General features: G+C 34.0%; 1 protein-coding gene across 1 annotated transcript in view; it reads left to right on the top strand.

The window, feature by feature from the left end:
• The window catches only part of IMMP2L (inner mitochondrial membrane peptidase subunit 2), a 423,567-nt gene that overhangs the window by 318,777 nt on the left and 81,362 nt on the right, over positions 1-23,428 (top strand). Inside the window, exon 5 of the mRNA XM_040062071.2 lies at positions 5,124-5,226. Within this exon, the coding sequence (XP_039918005.1) occupies positions 5,124-5,226 (103 nt within the window). The remainder of the gene's footprint in view (positions 1-5,123; positions 5,227-23,428) is intronic.

Below are 23,428 nucleotides of genomic sequence, written 5' to 3' on the forward strand. Positions count from 1 at the left end.
GCGGCAAGTCCATCTTGGAGCTGGCCAGCATTGGCCTTTTTGGACATGGGGGAAGCTTGTGACAGCTTCTCACAGAGCCACGCCTGGTAGACCTCATGCTACCAAAACCTGGCCATGCAGACCTAATAAACATGTGCAGCAGTTGATGTTGCTTGGAGAAAGTTGTTCTTGAGTATGATAGAGACTACCTATTTTACAAAAGAGTTTGTATTTTTGTTTTATCTCCTCTGCAAACAAGATATTATCTACAGTGTCTGTTCCCTGATGACACCCAAAGATATGCAGATTGCTCAGACCTTTGGATTTCTCAAGGTCAAATCAAACTGAAGACAATTGTTCCTCATCCAGCTTAGCTCAGCCAAGTTGCTTGCTTTGGCACTGCTACTGCATCCTAAAAAAGCAGATTTTTCTTGCTTGTGGGCAGGTGGTTAGAATACCATATAGAGCTCATTTTTGACTGTCAAGATTGAAATTATTTCTCAGCCAAGGATAGCTATAAGTACATCTGTTAGCTATTAAATTGTGGAGAAAAAAAAAAAACAACTTTGCAAAGGTTCAGAATGTACCTCATATGTAAGAAAAAAAAATCAGAATTTCAGACCAACTTCTGTAAAAATGTCTAAAAAGATAAATGCAATTCCATTATGTTCTGAGCAAGAAAATTACTGCAACTCTGGTAGACCCTGTCTTAAGCCAATGAGACTTCAACTACAGTTTGAGCAACAGCAGCATAGGTGATTATCACTAATGTGTCAAAGACTTCAGTAATACCTGATTTTTTTTGTTTTGTTTTCTGACACCAGTATGGTTTTTAACAGATGTTTGGGTTCTATATATCAAAATCTGGGTAATTTAATGTCTTTGCCTGTAGTATTGCTAAAGCAAACCATTTAATTGGGGAGAATAATAGTTGTTAAGTATATTTTTATTTTTTATTGCGAGATAGTAAATTTAAGAAAGTGAAGGACTATTTGTCATTACTAGAGGCTTTATGAAGTTTGAGATTGTTCAGTAATTATAACTCATGCTAATGAACTAGATATGAAATTAACAAATACTAAGTTAATTATTACTTACAGCAACATTTCTCTTAAGAATTCATTCCGATATCTTCTATATTTAATTAAAAACTTCATGTGTTAGAGCTAGAAGAGGTCGTGGTTACAATCAGTCAGAGAAATGAGTCTAAGGACATTCAACTAAGAAAGATAAATAGAAGTTTGCAGTGCTTTTAAAATATTATTGACTGCAATTTCTTTGTAGCAAAGACTTCCCACAAGGAATTGATGTAAAATTTCCAATGAGCTAATAGTAATTTTGATATTTGCCTTGAGGATTTTTAGTTTTGCAGCCATTGTTGAAGAGTGCTAGAAGCATTCCAAAGTATTTTTTTCACTTTGAATTGAACTTATTTTAAACAGAACTATTGATCATTACACTTAAAACTGTTGTTCATTTACATAGATCTAAACCCCCAAATGTGACAGCAGTAGTCTGCAAGGCTATCCTTAAGAAAAAGGGTGGAGTCAACACTTTTCAAAAATTATGTTTATGTTAGTAATTTGGACTTGTAGGATTGCACAAAAAGATGGACAATAGTTTTATTTCAGCATACCCAGCTAAAATCTTTAACTAGTGAAACAACGAATTGGTATTTTGTACATTTACATTAGGAGCCATATTTCCAGTGCAGCATGCACGTGGTCTCTTCCTTTCAATTTAGGTCAGAGGTTAAAATTTCTGCAGGATTCATGGAAGAGGGGGCCAGTGATTAATTATGACTGTGAATCAATTTGAGTTCTCAGGAAAGAAAACCAATTTTGCATGTTTTTATTTTAAAAATATCTATGTTGTCTTTGCAAGAGTAATTAAAAAGAACATACCATTGTGAACCAAACATGGCTTTCTAAAGTCTGTAGTCTGGTTTGTTTGCAGGAATGCTTTATTGCTCCATTATGGAGTAACTCAACAATGAAATTATTTTAAAAATTAAAACCAATATCAAGAAACAGATGTTCCTGTTCACTGTAACATGAGTCTTTGCTATGGTTTGTTATTAATACATGCAGTGAAAATCTCGAATAAAACTTTGCTTTCAAATTCCAGAGTGTTCCACAGGACAGTGTTTGCAGTAGTATTGCTAGAGAGGCTACAAAGTCCCCCGATAACTGCCCCATGCAAATACTGCAGTAACATTTTGAAGGAATTGTTTTAGGAAAATAGATTTTCTTGCCTCTCTTCTGTTCACAGGTATGTGGGCACTCATTTTTTACAATACATCACATTTTTCTATTGAGCCTACATGTGGGAAAAAACGGATGATTTATATAACCCATACATGGAAGGTTTTACATTTAAGTGCTGAGTTTAAGGAGTATATCCAAGAAGTATCACTTTGATCAACTAAAGTAGACAATTAGAACTGCTGCTTTTGTTTCTTTTCTGTTTATTTTTTTCTCCCCTATGCTCTTAATATGTTTATTAACAGTGTAAATTTTAATTCCATTTCTTCTAAGTAAAAACTACTTGTGTACAATAATCTGCTTTTTTTCAACATGAGAGTTTTTATATAATTCCTCTTTAATCACTACAAGAGACTTTATTTTTGCATAATTGTAGAGAAATATTCTGGTTTATGATGCTTATTTCAAGAATAGAAAAGAAATAAGTATTTACCATGTTTTAGAAATAATAAAAAGAACCAATTACAATTACTGCACTCTGCAATCTTTTTCTTTTTCCCTTAGGTCTTAAGGAACACACCAGACACCTGTGTTAAGCCTTAGATTTTCACAAGGGTCTCTGTCAACCTTTACAAGACCTATTCTTGCAGACCATATTTTTTCCTTCAATTTTGTTTCTAAGTAATTATTACAAAACTTTTTTTTCCCCTTCCTCCTAGTGACTTCCCTATCATAATAAAGGAGGAGATTATTTGGGGATAAGAGATTGTGTCTGGTCTGAAATTGAGTCACTGACTGGCCTTTGCCATATTATTTTCCTGACATTTATGAGGTAAACATGCCAGCAGAATTAACTTTCAAATCCTTTTACACTTCTGAGTGAAATTCAGTCTTATGCATGAAGTCTGTAAGGGTACAAAACTTTATCACAATATACTCTTGTGTATTCAGGAGGATGAATGAAGAGAAAATTAAATATTTTTGAGCTATTGTTTGCCTTTATCACTGATGGAAGAGACACATTTAATAATTTTCAGAAGCAGAATTAAAGGACAACTCTCAGCCTACACATTAAAACATTTTACTAGTAAAATGTATGATACCTTATAAAAGAAACTATCAATGAGGCGAAGCATTATGAAATCTCAAAACATAAATAATTTTATTGTCCAAACTCTATGCCATAACTCTTAAATAAAAGTATTCTCATAGTAATAAATTTCATAATTGAATTTTTAGCATAACTGAATTATTGAATTATTATAGCATACTCTTTGTGTTTAGGAAATCATGTATTTACCAACAAGGACAGTTTAACATTTTTGTTTTGAATGGTTTAGAAATTTAGTCTTGAGTAATGTGTAATATGGCACTGTTCTAGAAAAAAGGAAGATCAGTCTTTTTTTCTTTCTGCTAATAGACTATTATTTTTTCAGCTTGCAATGAAAGTACATGTAGAATTCCATTAGAATATAGTACTGGAATGCTCATCCTTTTAGCTGCCAAAAAATAGCTGTTTGAAAAAAGATTAGTCAGATTTTGTGACTTGCAAATAAAGTAATTATTGTTTTTATTTGACTAATATAGTCAAAGTTAATAAAATGCACTTTTGAGGATTCCTTATTCATCTAATATTTGATGGCCACCAGGTTATTGATTAGCTTGTCCTTTTAACATATTCACTTTCCTCACCAACCAAAACAAACCTCCCCAAACCCAATTTTTTTTCATTTTGACTTGTGAATATCCCTGATTGCACAGTTATCACAGAATATCCCTATTGCACAGTTCAGCTGAATCTCCTGGTAAAGGTGGTTTTCTCTCTCCGATGGATTTTTTTTAGTTTTAGAGTGTGCTCCTTGTGCCTTCTGCTCTGAGGGCATATTTTCCAGACAGTGAAAAGTGTGAGCAGCTGGAGACAACAAGCTAGATCAAAAGTCTGTTTCTTTCTATGGACAGACTTGTTTATTCAAAACTAAATAAGAGTTATCACTACTCATAGTCCCATCTGTAAAAGCTTCACCCTAGTAACAATTCAGTGTGCATGACAATTGCTGTCTGGGGTTAAAGCACGACAACTTCTCTGCATGAATGATTGCAGAATAACAGGTCCCATCTGAGAGAAAGCAGAAGTGTGCAGTAGAAGGCAGACTGGCATTATGAAAATGACAGCTACTTGGGGAGCTAAATACAGGAATTTTACATACTCTGCACCTCAGCTTTAGTACTAATCTGTAGTTTGTCATTTTGTAATACTGGGATGTGCTGCAGCAGTATGATTTTCTGTAGAGGATGGCATCAATTCATTTTTCTTCATCTCTTGGCCTTCTCTTAAAGGTTTTTTTAAAGTTTATCCTGTTTAGCTTGTTACAGCTGAATGAATCCTACCCCCAGGATAGAATAATTGCAGCAATCTATGCTCTGAATCTAAGGCCGGTTCAGACACAACAGTATATTTTTGATGAAGAAAAACAGTCTTAAAAAGTATCTTTATGTGACTGCAACATGTGTATGTTCACAGGTATTTCCCTGAGATAAAATCTGATGGTTCAAAATTTTGTTACTACAGAGGTGGAGTTAATAATCTGTTAATTATATTTAACTGAAAAGTCTCTTCTTCCTTTCTTGTGTTGTGATTTCTGCCAAAACAATGTAGTAAACAGGTCCTGATAGTGCAACCAACTCATACAAAATTTTTGTATATTTTGTCTTGAGTAATACTCTTGAAGTCCAAAGGACTTCAGTGCAGGTAGTTTTAAGCTGGTGCTGAGTTGTATGCAAGGTCAAATTCCAAACCCCGAAATATGTGAATTTTCCTAACAAAACATTGTTGGGTTTGGGGGTTTTTGTTTGTGTTTTGGATTTGGGTTTTTCTGAGGGTTGTTTGTTTGTTTGTTTTAAAAGTTTTTTAACTAACTGTTTTTTTCCAATTGTGCTTAGAACCATTGGATACAAAAAGAAGTACGTGAAAGTTCCACATGGTCATATTTGGGTGGAAGGGGATCACCATGGGCACAGCTTTGACAGCAACGCTTTTGGTCCTGTAAGTTGATTCTCTGTATGTCCCACTTTGCAACCGAAAAATTGTGCACATGTGAAACACAGCAAGTATGAATTGTGATTGTAGTTTTATTATTTTTTATTTTATTTTTTATATTTATTTTTATATTTATTTTTTATATTTATTTTTTATTTTATTATTATTTTTATTATTTTATTTATAAAATATCTTGGTCAGCGGATACTGAGCTTTTTCTTAGCTATTAAAAAAAGAATAAAGTCTTCTTACAATTCCCCACATGGAAGGAGATGTGGTAGAGATTTTAAATTTGGAGGGATATACTGGAATTGTAGCCAGAGGGTGAGCCAGCTCCCTGTAGCTGACAGATGCTCCCTGAGGAGGTTTTGCCAGCTGACACAATTTGGAATGATTCCCTACTGGGAGCTTTGTCTTGCTTTAGCGCTAGTGCTGGGATAAAGAATTGGGAAACTGTAACCATGCTTAACAAGTGTTAACTGGTGAATTGGTCAGTGGACAATAGCAGAGATATTTCAAAACTGTTCACAAAGAAACTATTTAAATTTTCTTTGCATGTTGAATGAAAAGAAAATGTAACCTGAAAAATCTGGTTTTTGATGGGCAAAAGTGTGCATCTTTTCATCAGGAGGACAGTAAATTCTTTCTCTGAATTCTAGTTTGCATTTGGTTTTGGCTTTGTAACACTTCTTTGTTACACTTATAGATTCTTATTTTTGCTTTAACTTAATCTAGCATGCAGGAAAGAGTTGCATAAACTGCATATCCTGCTGTGGAAATACAAACCCATTTAGCCCTATTCCACATGCAGGATTTTTTTCTCTTTTTAAGAGAGAATATACCTCTAATGTTACTTAAAAACCCACTGTCTGTAACAGGAAAGTTGTCAAGATTGTATTTTCCTACCCTTATGTATTTCACGTCTATTTCATACAGAAGTAATCCCACTGACTAATTGAATTAATGACCTTATGAGTTTGTTTGACTTCTTGAAGTTTAGTCCAATTATTAAATTGAAATAATTTGTTCTCAGGAAGTAACACAAAATAGGCCTACTGTCTGATTTGGTGTATGTAATGGTGATGCTTTATTTTAGTTTGTCTCCCTTTTTTTGCTCATATATCTTGCTGTTTTTCATTATTATTTTCCTTCTACTATTTTCTAAGATTTCTAACATCTAGTTTCAGAGGTTCTTTCCTGCAGAATTAATTGTCTATCCTGTGCAGGTATCTCTTTCCTCCCTTAGTAAGTTTTTGTCTGTCAATCTCTGTTCCCAACATAAATTTTAGTCATAAAGCCACTAATCTTTTCACTTACAAATATACTGCCAATGTAGTCTCAGAGCATAAAGAACCTTTAGCAGTTGGACATTGGTTTCAGATTTACAGCAGCTCACACATAAATTCATACAAGGTAAAATCCTCAAGGTAGGCACCATGCAGCTTTCATGCAAGAGAGAATGTTTGGGTAAATATAAATACCCTCAGATTTTTTTCTCAATTCACTGATGTTTATAAATATTAGTAAATCCCCTTCACTAGGCTTTGACCTCTCATTAATCATCAGTTATTAGCTAACATCAGATAGTATGTCACTTTTCTTGCAGCAATGGCACTTATGAGAGATAGCAGGACAGGTTTTGACAGTGAATTCCTTATTTTTCTGCAGGAAGAGTGATCTTTCTATTGCTTTAATGAATACATTATGGGAAAGTCAGCTGTAATAGGTATTTTTCTCTCAAATTAAATTAGAACAGCAATTGCCGAATGCAATTAAAAGGGACAGAAGAGACAGGGTTTGAAACTAGCTTCAGAAAAATAAAATATAGAAATTTTTGTCTGTAGAAGAAAATGGGAAGTGCATTTAGAAGCACACACTGCACTCCAGGTTCTTTTCATCGTACACATGTAAGAGTTTAGGTTACTGGGACATTTTCTTCTGCTCTTCTGTACTCTGGAGATTATTTGCACAAGTGAATTAAAATATTAAAACCCCTCCTTCAAGCCATTCAGAAGATATGTACTTTTTGAAAAAAAAAAAAATTCTCTCATAAGACTGCAGCAGTGTTAAGACATGGAAATGTTTTTCTCACTTTGTCAGGATATAGGTCACTTCAGACATTAGTTAAACATTATATGTGTCACAATTCTGACTTTCAAAATGACGTTTTCTTTGATTAAAAGATGCAGTAGAAATAGTGGGGGGTTTAAGTGGACTGTGTTTTAGGCTAACATTTCTTCTGTTTTCATATGATCGTATAGTAGAAAGACATCTGTAGTGCAGGTAGGCTCAGTAATGTTTTCTAGATGAACTTAATGAGTTACATGGGGCATAAAAGGAAATTATGGAAAACCAGATTGAGAACAGATGTTAGAATAATTTTTTCTCTTGGAGAATAACAATATGTGTAATGGCCTAATGGGTTAGGTTGATAAAGCAAAAACCCTGGTACCAATCAAGTTCTAAATTAGATGTACCTTTGGAGAGATGAATTTCTAAACTGTAAAACGTGGCCTGATTAAAATTATGTTTATGTAGTTCATAATAATGTTATAAAATAAATAATATCTTGTTATTGCATGGTCTGGTAGGACTAAAATTGGATTTTTAAAGAATAGACACATATTTTCCTGAAGCGTGTAAATAAAATGAAAATGTTTAAACTAAGATTTTTAAAGGTTTACTATTTCATTTCTGCTTAATTGTGTCTTTGAATGAAATTAATACCTTAACTGATATTGCAAAAATAACATGCTTATCTATAACAGGTTATCTATGGTTAGTGCTGAATTAGAAATTCTATTAACTATGCATATGATCAAAACTTAAATATTAATTACCTTTCCAAAATATGGGACTAAATTTTCATGGCTATTGTACATTGTCCTTTAAAAAAATGCTTGGTGTAATACTGAATAACAGGTGACACATAATACCGGTGCTTTAATACTGATGTGTTTCAGGTTTGGAAATCTGTCAGCCATTCATAACAGTGAAAATAGCTGTTTGGAATAGAAGCCAATAAACGTCTAGAGAACTTGCATATTTTTACTATTATTTAAGGGGTAAAAAACTACATATTGGTGGGGTTTTTTCAGTTACCTGGACTGGGATAGGGATTTCTGTTAAATTGACTGTTGGCTCTTTCTAAATTCTGAGTGAAGTCAAGCTTTTATAATATTAGCATAGTACAGAAATATGATAACGAATACCTTGTATGATTAAGATATCACTTTTTGAAGTTTCTTCTTTTTGTTTTGAGTTCTGGTAATTTTCCTATTTGATGGACCTTTTTACTATGGGTTGTAGTTCAACAGCATAGGAAATATAAAAGTAATGTTCCTGGCAATGCTTCTGCTTTCTTAGATCAGAAATGCAGAAGTTATAAAGAATTGATGAAGTATTAGACTTCAAATTTCTTAAAATTTTTAAAGGGTTAACTTTATGTCAGATTAGGTATTGTCATTGCTTGCGTAGTCAGGATAATATCAGCATAAAAGCAAAGTGACAATTTACATTCTGTGTCCAATATTCTGGTTAAATCAAGGGAAAATTCATTATAAACTGTACTTGGTTTAGATTAAATGTTTAGAGCTGGCATCCAGCAGTGCAGAGATGGTTATCCAACCAATATGTGATGGTATCTAAGAAACAGTTAATAAGTGCACGGAATAGCTGATATATTCCTGGATGTATGCATGTGCTGTGAGAAACTCTCTCATAATTTTACAAAGTAAAACAGGTAAATTTTATCTTATAAGGCTCTTATTTATACATTTATATGTTTCCAAATACCTCCAAGCTAGGTATATGAAAGGACTTTATAAAATTAGGGCTTGCAACCAATGGCAGTCTTTCAGCTGTCATGTAAAAGACCTGAACAAAACCTCATTAAAGTCAATGAGAGATTTCTATTGGCTTTAATGGCTTTGGATAAAGTTCTTTATGAGTTAAGCTTCACAATCCAGTGTAAGGGGAAAAAAACTATTATCCTCCTTATCTTCTGGGAAACTTCTGACACAGGTAGTCTGAATACCTTGTCAAAAACATCTCTTTTGGCCCATCCAAGTCCCTATCCTAACTCTTTTCCTAAAATATATATCTATCTTTAATGTGTTTATTTTCAAAACTAAATCTTGTTGAAACTGAGCCTAGATTTTTTGTTTGACAGAATTTTTACATTCATAAGCTTCAAATGAGATAATTGCTTTTAGTCATCATCACTGTAGAGGCCGATTTTTATGATTGCCTATTCTGTACTGTAAATTCATGGAATAAAATATTTTAAAAACCCATTTTTATCTGTTTAACTGCATTTTCATTTAACAGCACAAACCTGTAGACTGTGGTTAAGAAACTGTAAACTAGGATGACATTGAACAGAATATCCTGGATTTATTAATTATTACAATTTGATTTTCAGAGGCAACCATCATCCCTTTCAGCTATAAGACAAGAATGGTTTAACTGTTAACCCTCAATGGGCAAATTCAAATGCTAACAGGAGTAGAATGTAGCCTCTTATTATTATTTTTTAAGGCTGCTCTAATATTTCTCTCTGTAACTACTATTAATGAATACAAGTAGTTGAAAGCAGAAAATAAGAAAATTATATTAGACAGTAAGTTGAACTGAAATATGACACTTCTAGTGGAGTGCGGAGGTTAGTGCTGGTCAAGGAAATATATTAACAGAGAGGTCTGCAGCTTGTGAGAGTATCTCTGCTTCATTTGCTCTGTCTTCTTCTGAGGGAGGTTCAGTGGACAGCTGAAGGAGGAAGCAGATCTCTTTCTGCTGTTTTGAATTACTTACAAAGCAGCAAACAAAGAATGCCACATGTCCTAAAAGTGTACATCATCTTGGTGATGATCTTGCCATCTGGTGAAACTTTCATATGTGAGCTATAAACTAGTGCAAGGATTACATATCTCCCTGAAATGGAGCAACCTCAAAGACAAGAGGTGGGAAGCATTTAACAGCTCACAGCAGTGCACTGAGCATCACTGCATTAAATTGCACAATAAGGCACATAGCCAGGGCGCACTTCCCACAGAGAGCTCTGCCGGGTCTTGAAATACCTGCTGACCCCATTTGTGCCCCCCATACTCCAAACTGCCATTCAAAGAGTCTTAAGACAAATATGTCAACGGCAGAGTACCAAACCCTTTTTTTCTTAGTTTAGAACAGTCAAGAAGAGATAGTCAAGGGTGGCAATACACAAGTGTGATTTTAACAAGAAAACACTTCTGTGTGCTTACACTCATAAAGTTAATGTAGGTGAGAAGAGTGATGACAAAGTAGTCAGTGAAGGCTGGGAATGACCTACTGGAGACTTGTCTGCATCAACTTGCTGGCAGATGTTGCAGATTCTTTTGGTATCTTTTTGCTACCACTGCCAGCAGTGCACCTTCACTCTGCTGTATAAATGTAGCCTTGGAGAGTGGCATGACTTTTATGGGGTCAGTGACACTTCTAGTTCTCTCTTGGGTATTAAGAAGAAAGGAAGCCTGTGTTTAAACAGGATGTGTAATGCAAATATACAATCAATGCCATTCCATATTATTTGTCTCTGGCTACTGGTAAAAATGAAATCAGTGAAACTGTTTACAATCAGAAAAAAGACTGCATATGGAGCATGAAGTTACTGGTAGTAAATAGCATGGATGCCCAGCTTGAACTTGTAAAAATCTATGGTGAATAAAATAGATAGGATATTAGGTGTTATGACTGATGATAAATAAAGCTTGAAGGGTAAATATGCTTGTCCTTTTGAGAGAATACTACTTTTGAGAGACATGTGGGATGCAAACTGGGATGGTGGCTTTTCTGTGAGGAATGACAATTCACTCCAGGAGCTGCTGAAGAGGAGCCTTGCTAATAAGATTATGTGGCCTGACTGTTCATTAAATTATCATGGCTAACTGAATTTGCACTATAGGGAATAAAATGCGCCCTATAGCTGTCCTAATTATTTTGAAAAGTAAAATATTTAGTTTGATTCTAATTTAAACCAATGCATATGGCCATTTTCACGTGACTAAAAGCTCTCAGTTAAGGTTACTCTATTTTTAGCAATGGAAATTTTGCTTTTTGTCTTAGTTATGTCAAATTTTACTTTATGCAGTCTAGCTAATTTTCCCTATTACTTGTAAATGTAATTTATTTAGCATTGATAAAGCTTCAGTCATTCTGCTTATGGAACAGGATTTATGTCACAAATTCAAACACAATGAATTATTAATACAAATATCAAGTATTTTTGAATGCAAGAACTTTTAAAGAATTTTTCAACCATATTGGAAAGAATGGTAGTCTGAGCCACATACAGCTGGATTTGACATCACTTATATTTAATTTAACTAGGAAAAATTTTGAAATAGTGGTGGACCTATTTAATGAAATATTAGAGGGGATCAGATACCTGTCAGAATCATGCCATCATTTTTAATTATCTAATTTGAACAGCTCTGCATTCAAATATAACCATTTGTGAAACCCTGCATACTCCTTCGTCAGTTTCCTTACAATTATATTTCTCTCAAGTTACTGCTTGAAATACCTTTATATTTGATAATCTCTCTGCAGGATTCATTACATTATATTGTCTAAACAGAATAGAAAAAATTACTTGTTTTAATGCATATGAGGCACAAAGGAATCTTTGCTGACTTCTGTATTGTTTAACTGTGTAGAGAATTTTGATTCATGCTGGCATTCATATTAAGGCTTACCAGGACATAATTTTTATAAAAGCACTTAATGTATTAATTTCTTTATATTTTTACCTCCTTGGATATGGATTATTGTCAAAGCTCAGATGGTGATTACTAAAAAAATGTTCTAAATTTTAGTTTTAAGAATTGTAGGAAATTTTTATTTACATGATTCCATTTCTGGATAAGATACATGCTTTGGTGTAATAAGTACTCATGTCATTAAAGGGCCCAATCCTAAAATAAGACTATTTTACTCTAGCCTTGTTTACATGATTGCACATCATATCGGAAGGTTAAAAATATGTATTTGTATGGCAATGAATGTGCAAACCAATGTGTATGTGTTTATTTACAAGTTTATGTTTATTTCATTTGGAAGCAAAACTATTGAAACGTTGAATAGTATACCAGTACTTGTATGAATTATTTGAGGGAAGTGATATTTTCCATCCACTTGGTGCTTGAGCAGTCAGGGTAGTGTGCTTTGGGGATTCCCTGCAGAAGAGTTGGTAAATATGTCGTGTGAAAGGTCCCTGTGACAGACCTGTAGCACACCATGTATGGGTTCAAGAACAGGGTTTGCTCATCCTTGCGTGGGGAAGGCTGTAAGGAGGGCTCACAGCTGTGCACAGCTACTGCACAGGGCCAGACTCCTCTGGGACACAGGTGTGGGACAAGAGACAACAGGCACAGCACCAGAAGTTCTGAACAGGCATTAAGGTATTTGGGTTTTTTCATTATGGCAAAGTCATGCATTGGGTATTGAAAGAGTTAGGAAGATCTCCATTTTTGGAGATAGTAAAAAAGTGCCTGGAGAGCCCTGAGCAACCTGAATTGGCAGAGTACTCCCATGTAGGAGGTCAGACAAGGTAATCTCCAGATGTCCCTTCCTACCTATATGACTGTGCATATAGGAAAATGAGTTTCATTTTGTCAGTAAACTCTTTATTTAGAATATAGAACAATAAACTGACAAAAGTTATGTGTGACAAAAGTGTTAAAAGTTATGTGTGATGAAATCACAATTATCAAGAGAGAGAAAAAAGTAAATTTACTGTTCTGTTGCTGCAGTCTCTCAGAGGATTATCAAGGGCATCAAATTGCAATTTAGATTGCAAAGAAAGGTTTCCTATTATTTCTTATTATTTCTTATTATTTCTTATTATTTCTTATTATTTCTTATTATTTCTTATTTCTATTTCTGCTGTTCTAAAATGAATAGTTTTGAAACTACACTAGATATCATAAATTTTCCTAACCTGGCCATGTTTAAAGTCCAGCCTGAGTGGAGAAGAAAAAATTTCCTCAAATATTAGCAGCGAACTTTGTTTTTTAAAGCAGTACTTCAAATTTTATAGGGATGTTATGGAGCAAACAACAGTATCAAATGTGAGCTAAATCTGATTTAGACTAGGTCCTGATCTTGCAAACATTTGTTTTTATATATTTTATGTCAATAGGATCTTCTTAATAAAGTCAAGGGCCTGCATGATTCAGACTACTTCTCTTGTTTATGTTGTGTCCTTTCTCTGTCTCTTATCTTGAAAGATTTAATAAGTATTTCAATAAGTAAAAATAATTCTTCAGAGGAAATTCCCATAGAATGTTACATTTGGTGAGAGGAATAATGCCTACTAACAGAGTAGCAAATACGTTCGCAAAACAAATCATAAAATATATTCCTCTTCCCTTGATTGCTATTTGAGATAATGTTACTTAATTAAAGTTGGCTATTGTTCTTTAAATGTACTTCCTCTGAGGATTTGGGCACTGCAGATTAGCATCTATTAGGGTTTGAAATTTTATGTAGGTTTTCATTAAGAGCTCCTGCAACTCAGTGTCAGATTCAGGAACCAGCACCGTTTTAGTTCTTCTCTTGTCAGTCTGGAGATTTAGAAAAGAGTTGTGTATAATAGGAAAACTGATATTAGAAGCAGCATGAAGTAGCAATAACTCCATGGTAGTTCCTCTGTGGTTAATACGTAGAGCTTCCTTTTTCACATATGCACCATTTATGTAGCTATAACTTACATCCTGATGGAATTATTGAAAATGCGTTTAATTGCATTTGATGAAAAACAGAAACCTATCATGTGATAATCAGCCCTCTGTGGTCACGAGGACAAGTCCCATGTAAACTCTTCATTGTAAACCTTGATAACAATGCCTGCAAGCTGCAAGATCTGTTACTCAATATCACATTTTCTAATTGCAAAATTTCACTTTTACCCCAGGCAATTTATCCCAATATAATTTTAAGGAATGCTGTTCTGACATAGGTATGTATTAGAGCTCATGCCAATGCTGTGTGTCCTTCCATGCAATACATGCATTGCACTCTAAATCATGGATCATTGATAAATAACTGTTCAATAATTGGAAAGAATGACGAAAAAAGAAAAGACAAATCTACAATTTTGCAAAGTAGCACTTCCACTTCTGGTGGAAGTCATACAATTTTAGTAACAAAAATCTGTGCAGCATCAGTCAAATTAATAAGAAAAAAAATCTTTCAGTATTCTAGGATGGCAAAATGAATTATCAGGTATTTTCTGGAAGAGTCACGCCATGTTGTTTCTGAAGAGTATAGTAACTGGTCCCCACAATGACTGCTTTACAGCCATTGGATTAATGTATATGAAGGGGTACTTAAGCCAAGGGGTTAGAGCTGATTAAAACCTTTAGTCAATGCTGCCAGAGTTATTATTTGTAGAATATAGCTTTGACTTGGTACACAACCAAGATAAGGAAAGCAACGAGCTACAAACCTTCCCAATTTTTCTTTTGGATCCCCTTAGCAGGACTCAGCTTTTTGTAGTTTATTCAGTCAGAAATTTTAAAGCCAAAAGCTCATCTTTCTTCCACTAAAAATGAACACAAGAAATAACAGAAAGTTTAAAAGTACTATAATTTCAGCAGTTTAGTGTTTTCAATTCTGTATTATGCCAAATCATATTCACATATTTATATATTACACAAATTAAAATTCAGGTTTAATTTGCAACTTATTAAAAAAACAGGATTTGTATCATTTAGATGCCAAAATAACAGACTCTGGACTACTCTGTAACAGATGTGAAACTGGTATCCAACACTGAATTTTGGCCATATACACACTACCTCTAATGAAAGCCTGGGGAAGCCTATGACCAAAACAAGATGTAATACACTGAAAAAGAAGAGGGATCAGAAGAAGTGACTACCTACAAAATTCTCCATGACTGCTCCTTGGCAGGTTACAGCTCCACCTAATGTAATGATCACCTTCACATTTCACAGGCTTTGGCAGGTAGACAGAGCACACCAGATGATGTTTTTCATGATTTTAGCAATTAGGCACAGTCATTCCAGGATCCTTTTTTTTTCAAGACCCTTATAATTCTGTCACAACCATGAGACACTAATTGAAATTTGTTCTTCAAAATGCTGCTAATGCAGGTTTCTGCACATAGGATAAGTCAGAAATATCTGTTTGAGTCTTCCAGACTGAATAGTAAAAATGAACATGCACCTTGGAGTGAAATTAAGCATACTCCCCCAAAAGTTCTGATATTGCCACTGCAATGTTCTCTGTATCCTCAAGCTGTGAAGAGGTACAACATTCCCCTTTGACAAGCTCAATATAGTTTTCTCTCAGGTGTGTATTTTTTTTCAGTAAGTCCTGTAATACAGGACTTAAGAAAGTGTTTCATATTCATGATATCTGTACTCAAATATGTTGTTAAGTCCTATGTACTGTCAGAGGAATTTTAGAGGCCCTCAGAATTCTGCATACATCAATGAAGGCATAAGGTCACAATTCAAAACATTCCTTAGTTAATATAAGATCTGATTATACTTAGTGAGTGGAGCCATGTAGAGACTAAATCTAATTTTCATAGTTATTGAAATGTTTGTAATAGCAGAGTGAATTTTTGTTCACATCAATTTTCAAATAAACCATTGTATTTTCAATTAAAGAGTTTGATAGCATTACAAAGCAATTAGCTTTTAAATGAAAAATATTTAGATTGAACAAGACAAAAAATGCTAACGAGGACTAAAGTCTTCATGTTTACACTTAATGATGTGAGTTAGGAAGAAATGCCCTTTAGTCATTTTGGATCCCATACAGAACTCTCTGACATCTTCCTGCCATTTGATTCTCTGAGAGAGTTTTCCTGTAGATATTCCATAAGTACTTTTCTGTTGTCACAGCATCTCATTTCAAGAAGCAGCAATGGTAAATGCATTTGTTTAAAATCGTTTCCTTACACTGCTGAGTGCGCTACCAGCCCCATTAGTTTTGTACATTCCGGTGTAAAACAGGATGTAAAATGTTTTTACAATGAAAATTTGTTCAAGAAAGGGATTTTAGTACATAAGTTAGAAACTAAGTTCATATCTAAAACCTCATATCTCTTCCCTTATTCACTCTTCCCTTCCAAATTTGTTCAAAACTGTGTACTTTGCAATGGGCATAGAAAAAGATGCAACTCACATAACAGTAGAAGAAAATCTTGTATTTCTCTTGTAGCTTTCATCTCATGTTTGAACTATATTCTTAAAAAATAATATAATAAATGTACTCTCTTGATCATTTATATGTGCATTTGCATGCATTGTGGTTTGTATGGAAGGCTTATTTTACATCTATGTTTTAGTTTGAAGTTTCAGGAAGTACTGCAGCCTGATGTAAGTCTTGCACTAAAACAGAAGATTATAATGGGATATCTATCTTCCCTGGTTTGCTTTTAGAGTTCTCTCCTGGCACATTTTACACAAATTAATTTGACAGTAACAAAAACTAAAAAGGTATTTGGATTACTTCAGCAGTAAACTAGCAACAGAGCCATGTCATTTCAATTTATCACTTGTCTTTAAGTGTGTGAAACCTTGGTACTTCATTACATTCAAATAGATTGCTTATATATAAAAAAAGCTGCAGACTTCACAGAGAGGAAAAAAAATGTGCCAGCTGAGCTTTCACATTCTCCCTGACTTGCAAATTTTTTTCAGTGAATCTCACACTACCTGAAGTAGAACAGCGTTGTAACCTTAGTTTTCCCTCTGTTACTATGTCTCAAGTTGTTAGGGGTTTATCCATCAAAAAGAACTGTGGCCCCAACACCACCCTGGGCCTTTGAAATTATACCCTGAGAGGCAAATCCTGTGAAACCAAACTTAACCTCTACAGTTAGCTTTTATCCTACTAGCATAAATCTGTGTTTCTTGGTACACTGAAGAAATCTTCTATATTCCCAGGGTTATACAGGAAAAGAGAACACACACTTATTCAATGATACTTGCACAAACATGTTGAAAACAAAAGGGAAAAAAAGAAAATATTATAAATTAAAATAAATAAAAAATAAAATAAATTTTAAAATAAAAGTTTGTATCTTTTCGTGTGATAAGTTCTACAGAGGCTGAAAAGTGGAGCTAGGCTAGACAGATGATACATTATAAAGTAATTGTTTAAAAAAGTGCAAATATTCTTTGAGTAATCTTCCCTCCAGGTATCTCATGTTTGTAAGCTCAGAAAGAACTGCAACTTTTTCTAGTATTTCAAATCTGAAGTTTTTCTTTTTTTGGTCAAAAGATGTGAGGTCAGAGCAGACATACTATTTTTAGAGAATCCAAGATTTAAAGTGAATGATTGATCTACTGAGAATCCAATGTGATTTATTATGCAAAATTAAAAAAACTAGGACACTTACAATCTAAAAAGCCCCAGTGAACAAATTCTTCCAACTCAGTGATAAATATATATGTAAAATGAACTTAGTAAACAACATTAGTATAATCTCTATTTCAAATTATATTCCTTTTTTTCTGTGGGACTTAATAATATGCTGCTACATGTGCTAGTTTTATTCATCATTATGGTCTTGTGCGATAGTGTCTTGCTACAGAAACCAAGCCTAGTGAAACAAAAAGTAGTAATAGTATAACACCTTTAGGTTCAACAAAGCATTGATACAGTGGATAAAAATAAGGTTTGATTATTCTTCAGAGGCTTTTTTTCCTGTCAGAATACCTGGGGGCTTTTTCTGAAAAGTAAACTAATTTAAACTAATTTAAATCTAAGGAGAAATAGGTTCTGTTTACCAGAGGCAGACATAGTAGAAGATAGAAGTAATACCTGGAAAAGATTCAGTTACCTTGGGAATAAAAACATTAACTTTATTCTTCTTCCTGAATCCACTTTAAAACCTTTATTCTTAGCTCTCTAGAGAAAGTCCCAACTGGCATTTAAATGCATGCATTTTTAAATGAGATTCATAAGGGGCAAAATCTATCAAAGTTTCCTATGAAAAAAATTAATAGATGCTTCTATAGGTTTTGAAGTAAAGACTTAATTTATATCTTTGAAATGGAATGGTGCCAGCTTTCTGGAGACTAATTAAAACTTTTCATAGGATATGCGTTACATAGCATTAAGACAGGTAGCTTTAGATTTCATGTCTTCTCTGCAACAAAGGGTAATGTAATTTTTTCATTGAATTTGGGATAGGACAAAAGATACGTCATCTTTTCATCATTTTGAAATTTCAGTAAAAGTCTAAATTAGGCTCCAGTATTAACAGGGCTTTCAGTGACAGCATAGTGATGACATTAAGCAATATCTTAGAGAACGTTGCATTCATTTTTCTGTTCTATATAAATATAAAAATACTTTCCACGTTTAAAAATAATTACATACCTCCTTGAGGTCTGCGAAATTTGCAATGGCTTTATTATCTCAGTCAGGTAAAAAATCCCCAAACGTTTTGTAAGCTAGAATGGGTTTTTCTTGTGTCTGGTTTGTACAGTATGTTAAAGTATTAAAAACTTGGGAAAAACCTTGTCTCTGGGAGCTTTGCCAGGGTCAGTGATGTCAGGATTTCATCCCCCAGCAGGATTTTCTGCTGATGGCCACAGACTGTCCCCAGCAAGGGAGAGCACACAGCTCTCTCCTCTGGCTCCTGCCATGCTCCATCTGTCCAGTGCTGGCAACGTTTGCAGAGAAAGAGATTATATCTTTGTCTTACAACCATGCACCCAAAGATTCCTATTCCTGTGTCATATTTAACGATTTCCTCTGTTATTCTGATGTTGTTTTGTGGCATGTAAATGCTAAATACACATAGCAGAGCTAATCTTTCTATTTGTATAGTAAGAACCAACCTGTCCTTCCAACCACCACAGTCAGAGGTAGTTTGCCAGTGAGGAACGTCTCCCAGTACCTGGGGCTAATTCTAAAACTCATAACATTCTTTAACATTAAAAAAAGGACTGCATACCATAAATGGAATACCTTTTTCTCAGTTGTGTATGTGAAAAATGCTTGTAGTTTCTGTTTGTTATAATTCACAGCCTCTGTGTATCCCAAGCTAAAATTGAAAATAGCCAGTAAATTGCAAATACATTTGCTAGATAGGTACAATTTGAAGCATGAAACAATAAACTGAAAAGTCTCTTGTGGTTCTGGGTAATTCACCAGAAATGCACTTAGTATGGCATTGCTAATCCAGTTATATAAAGAGGAAAAGTAATTGCTAAAAGTAACAACTTTTATTAGACTACCCGAATAAAGTGTACAGAGGCCCTCTTAGGGAAAATGCTGTCCTTTTTTTTTTTTTTTTTTTAAAGTTTGATTATGTCTTTTTGTAGTATTTTCACTGCTAATTTGTCCTGTCAGTAGATACTTTTTCACACTTGGTCACAGAATGGGGTAAGGTTTGCAGAATTGTTTGGTATTAAGTACAAAAATGTCTTTCGAGGCCCTGTACTATCGCATCTAGTCTAATATTTTACTGATCCTAACTTTTTTAAAAATAAACTGTATGAATACTCACGGCCACATTTTTTCTTGATCATCTGAACAATCCTAGATGCATTTGAAAGGATTACTCTCATGGTGGGTCTCCTCAATTGCATTTCATCTGTCATGCAGCAGCCTTTGTTATTTCACAGCAGATGACACTATAGATTTCTGTTTACATGGATAAAATAGAAAAGAGTTTGCTTTTCTATAATACCTTCTCTATTTCAAGGCATTTCAAAGCACTTGAAAGAACATCCTGATGGAGTTCAATGCTACTGCAGTGTGTGAGTAGGAAGCTGCAGCAGCCCTTTAGGACTGTGTATTTAGTAACAGCACAAAGCCAGACATTTCAGATAGTATAACGAAAGAAGGTATGTTGAAAGATGGTAAAAATGAGTGCAAGGGATTTCACTGCAGGAAAACAAGCAAACTGACAAAGCCATCAAAAAGCTATTTGAGAGGCATAGCATGTTTTAAAATATTTTTCTCATATATAAAAAGTGTAAAGTATTATATAATTGCAAGATGTTTCATGCTGAAGATATTTTCTTGCTTAATAATCTCTGTTCTCTGAACTGAGTTCATATAAAACTTTCAAGATCATAAAAAATATAAAACTAGCATCATATTGTACTTTTAGCTTCTCTACAGAAAAGACAAAGAAGCAAAGCATTGCAAATATTGAATTGTATTTCATTACTGAATGTAGCAATTCCTGTGTGCTCTAGAGATCGTAAACTTTATATAGACATGGCATTGCTAATGTGTATTCTCTACCTTTTTGTGGAGCTGACAGTTGACAGCTCTTAAATTAGCACCTTTACTTTTCACTAATATTGCAGTAAATATATGGGTATCTATATATGTAATGATTTCACTCTTGGTTGTTTTAATACATTTGTCAAATTCCCAGAGTTTGCTTTCAAGTGCAGGCTAATAGAATGTCCCATGACAAGCATCTGAAACATGTGTGTTCTATTTTTGTAGTAGGAAGTATTGATAAACTAAAAATGTGTGAGAAGGCCTAACCAAAAAATCAAAACATGCTGTTTCAAAAAATGTTGTGCAAAAAGGTTTTAAAAATAATGGAAGTATAAGGTAATATGTGCATGTAAGTCTGTAATTTTGAAATGTCACTTAATGAAAGGTCTAGTTTTCAGTAATATGCTGCGTATATGATTCTTTCAGTTCATGAATCTTCCAAAGATCATGATATTTATTGAAGTCAGATGAATTTTGAATGTAAGACCCACTCTCAAGACCTGCATTTATAAAAAAGCTTAAACCCACTTTTTACTTTTCCCCCCTGTGTTTGTTTCCTTCTCTTCCTTATTTTCACTTGTTGTTGTTGGTTTTTTGTTTGTTTGTTTGTTTGTTTGTTTGTTTGTTTTCAGTGAACTTCATGCATTGCTGAAATGGAAGTACAGACAGTTTTTTGTCTCATGTCTTTAAGCACAGAAAGTCTCAACCTCAGTTGTCTGTCTCTTGAGAAACAATTCTTATTCTTCCTAATTTAAATTGAAGTTCTCAGACCTTGGGATTAGGAATTCCCCATGGACTTTTAGAAGTTTGGGGGGTCTGTGGGATAACTTTCAAATACTGCCTATGGCTCTGTTTATTCCACTGAATTCTGTCTGAATAATCACTTTTTGTCTTTACATCATGACTTCACACTACAGATATTCATACTATTTTTAAATTTCCTCTTTATTGTATCATTTCCATTTGATTCCTTGAGTGTGAGTCAGTCTATGGGATGTTATGAACAGAGGATGTGTGTCATACATCTGCTAATGCTGCAAACACCTTGGGCACTCTGTAGCAATTAAAGAAAATAAGTTTTCTAAAATGATGAAACATGACATTAATATAGAAAATGTCAGTCACTTGTTATATTTTGTCAGATAAATATTATTTGCTATGGCAGCGTTCAATGCTTAATAATACATTGTTCTTGTCAGTACTGTTTAAAGTGCACATGATTCATACTAAACCTTTATCTTAGCTGATAGTGAAAGTAGGCTCTTAGCATTTTTCCAAACCAAATCTCAGTTCAGAAGTTTAATACACTTCCATATTTCCTGCAGTAGAAAAGGATATTCTGCCTTCTCCAGAGATTTATTTATCTCAGTAGTATAAAAGAGATTTATGGTGCCAGTGCTGTGGTTTTGCAAGATCTACTGAAACAGTATTTAACAATGCACAGTATGATAATGCAGGATTTACATATATTGGAAAATGTTTTCTATTGAAATTTAGTTTAGAATTATAAAGTACGCTTCCTAGCAGAATAAAAATGAGAGGCAATGTTGCTTGGTAAAAAAATTAAGAAGCTTTGCAAAAAATCTGTTATTAGAAGATAAGTAGTCACAACATTTTAGAAGAATGTAAAATGGTATATCTTCAGCTTTTTGCTTATCCTCTAAAATTTTTAAAAGAAATATAACAGCATTTTAAATTTTACTGCAATATTGTTAATTTTCATCTCTTTATCTCTAAAGAGTTAGAATGTTCTGATAGAAAAAACATTTCATCTAGGACTGTGTGTATTCACCAGATGTTTTTCAGATTTATCCAGGCAAATAATACAGGCATGTTTGTTGCTATTTTCCAGAGAATTGGAGATTGTTATGCTATATTTTAAAGATTGACACATCATGGCAGCTTCAAACTTTTAACAAAAATGTAAATAAACTTATTCATTAGCAGTAGACTTCATGCTAATGAAGTTCATTTTACATGTTATTAACCATCAGTAATAAGTATACAAAACTGTTAGCATTTATACTTATTTAATGGGGTTTTCTTCCTTCTCCATGTTTCCTCCTTGTGCTTGATACTTTTATACTATTTGGCGCTTACCTCTTTCAGTATTTAGAGACATTTTTAGAACCCTCTCAATAACATTTGGTCAGCCCTGAAGTGGTCAGGCAATAGGACTAGAAGGTTGTTGTAGGTCCCTTCCAACTGAAATATTCTTCCTATTCTATTCTATTCTATTCTATTCTATTCTATTCTATTCTATTCTATTCTATTCTATTCTATTCTATTCTATTCCATTCCATTCCATTCCATTCCATTCCATTCCATTCCATTTGCAATCTTGATCTTTATTCAGATGATATTGCACAATACTCTATTCCAGTAAATGAGGACTAGTTTCGACCACATTTCTCAATTTGGTTGTCCTTGGTATCTCCTACATCTGATGCCCACTGTTTGCACCTTTGGTAGGCATGCTGCTGACATGCTTATGTGAAATGCATGGACACTGTGTCTGGCTACACATTATTAGAACCACCAAAGACATACTGCTGCTGGTTACACTTTTTAGTTGAATTACTCTTGGTTTGCAGACAAAGCATAATAATTATATCTTGGTTTATATTTTATAATTTATGGGTGTCACATGTTTCTGCTTTGGCTACACTGTGTTGCTTTGCCTGCCACACTAAGTTCTATGATAATTTTTTTTACCAAAGACACCTCCAGAAGGTGATTAATCCCTTTGAAAAACAGGGATTTCAGATGGCTGGATGAATAATCCTCCAAAAGTGCCTAGAAGAATCCAGGACACTCAGTGACTAATATAGGTTACACAGGTCCCATCAGACGAGAGGAATTCCAACGCTATGGCACCATCAGCCTTCCCACTGACAAGTTGTTCATACCTGCAGGAGGTTTTCCAGCACTACTTATACTA

The sequence above is a fragment of the Hirundo rustica genome, chromosome 4, assembly GCF_015227805.2.
Source record: "Hirundo rustica isolate bHirRus1 chromosome 4, bHirRus1.pri.v3, whole genome shotgun sequence".
NCBI classification, from domain to species: domain Eukaryota; kingdom Metazoa; phylum Chordata; class Aves; order Passeriformes; family Hirundinidae; genus Hirundo; species Hirundo rustica.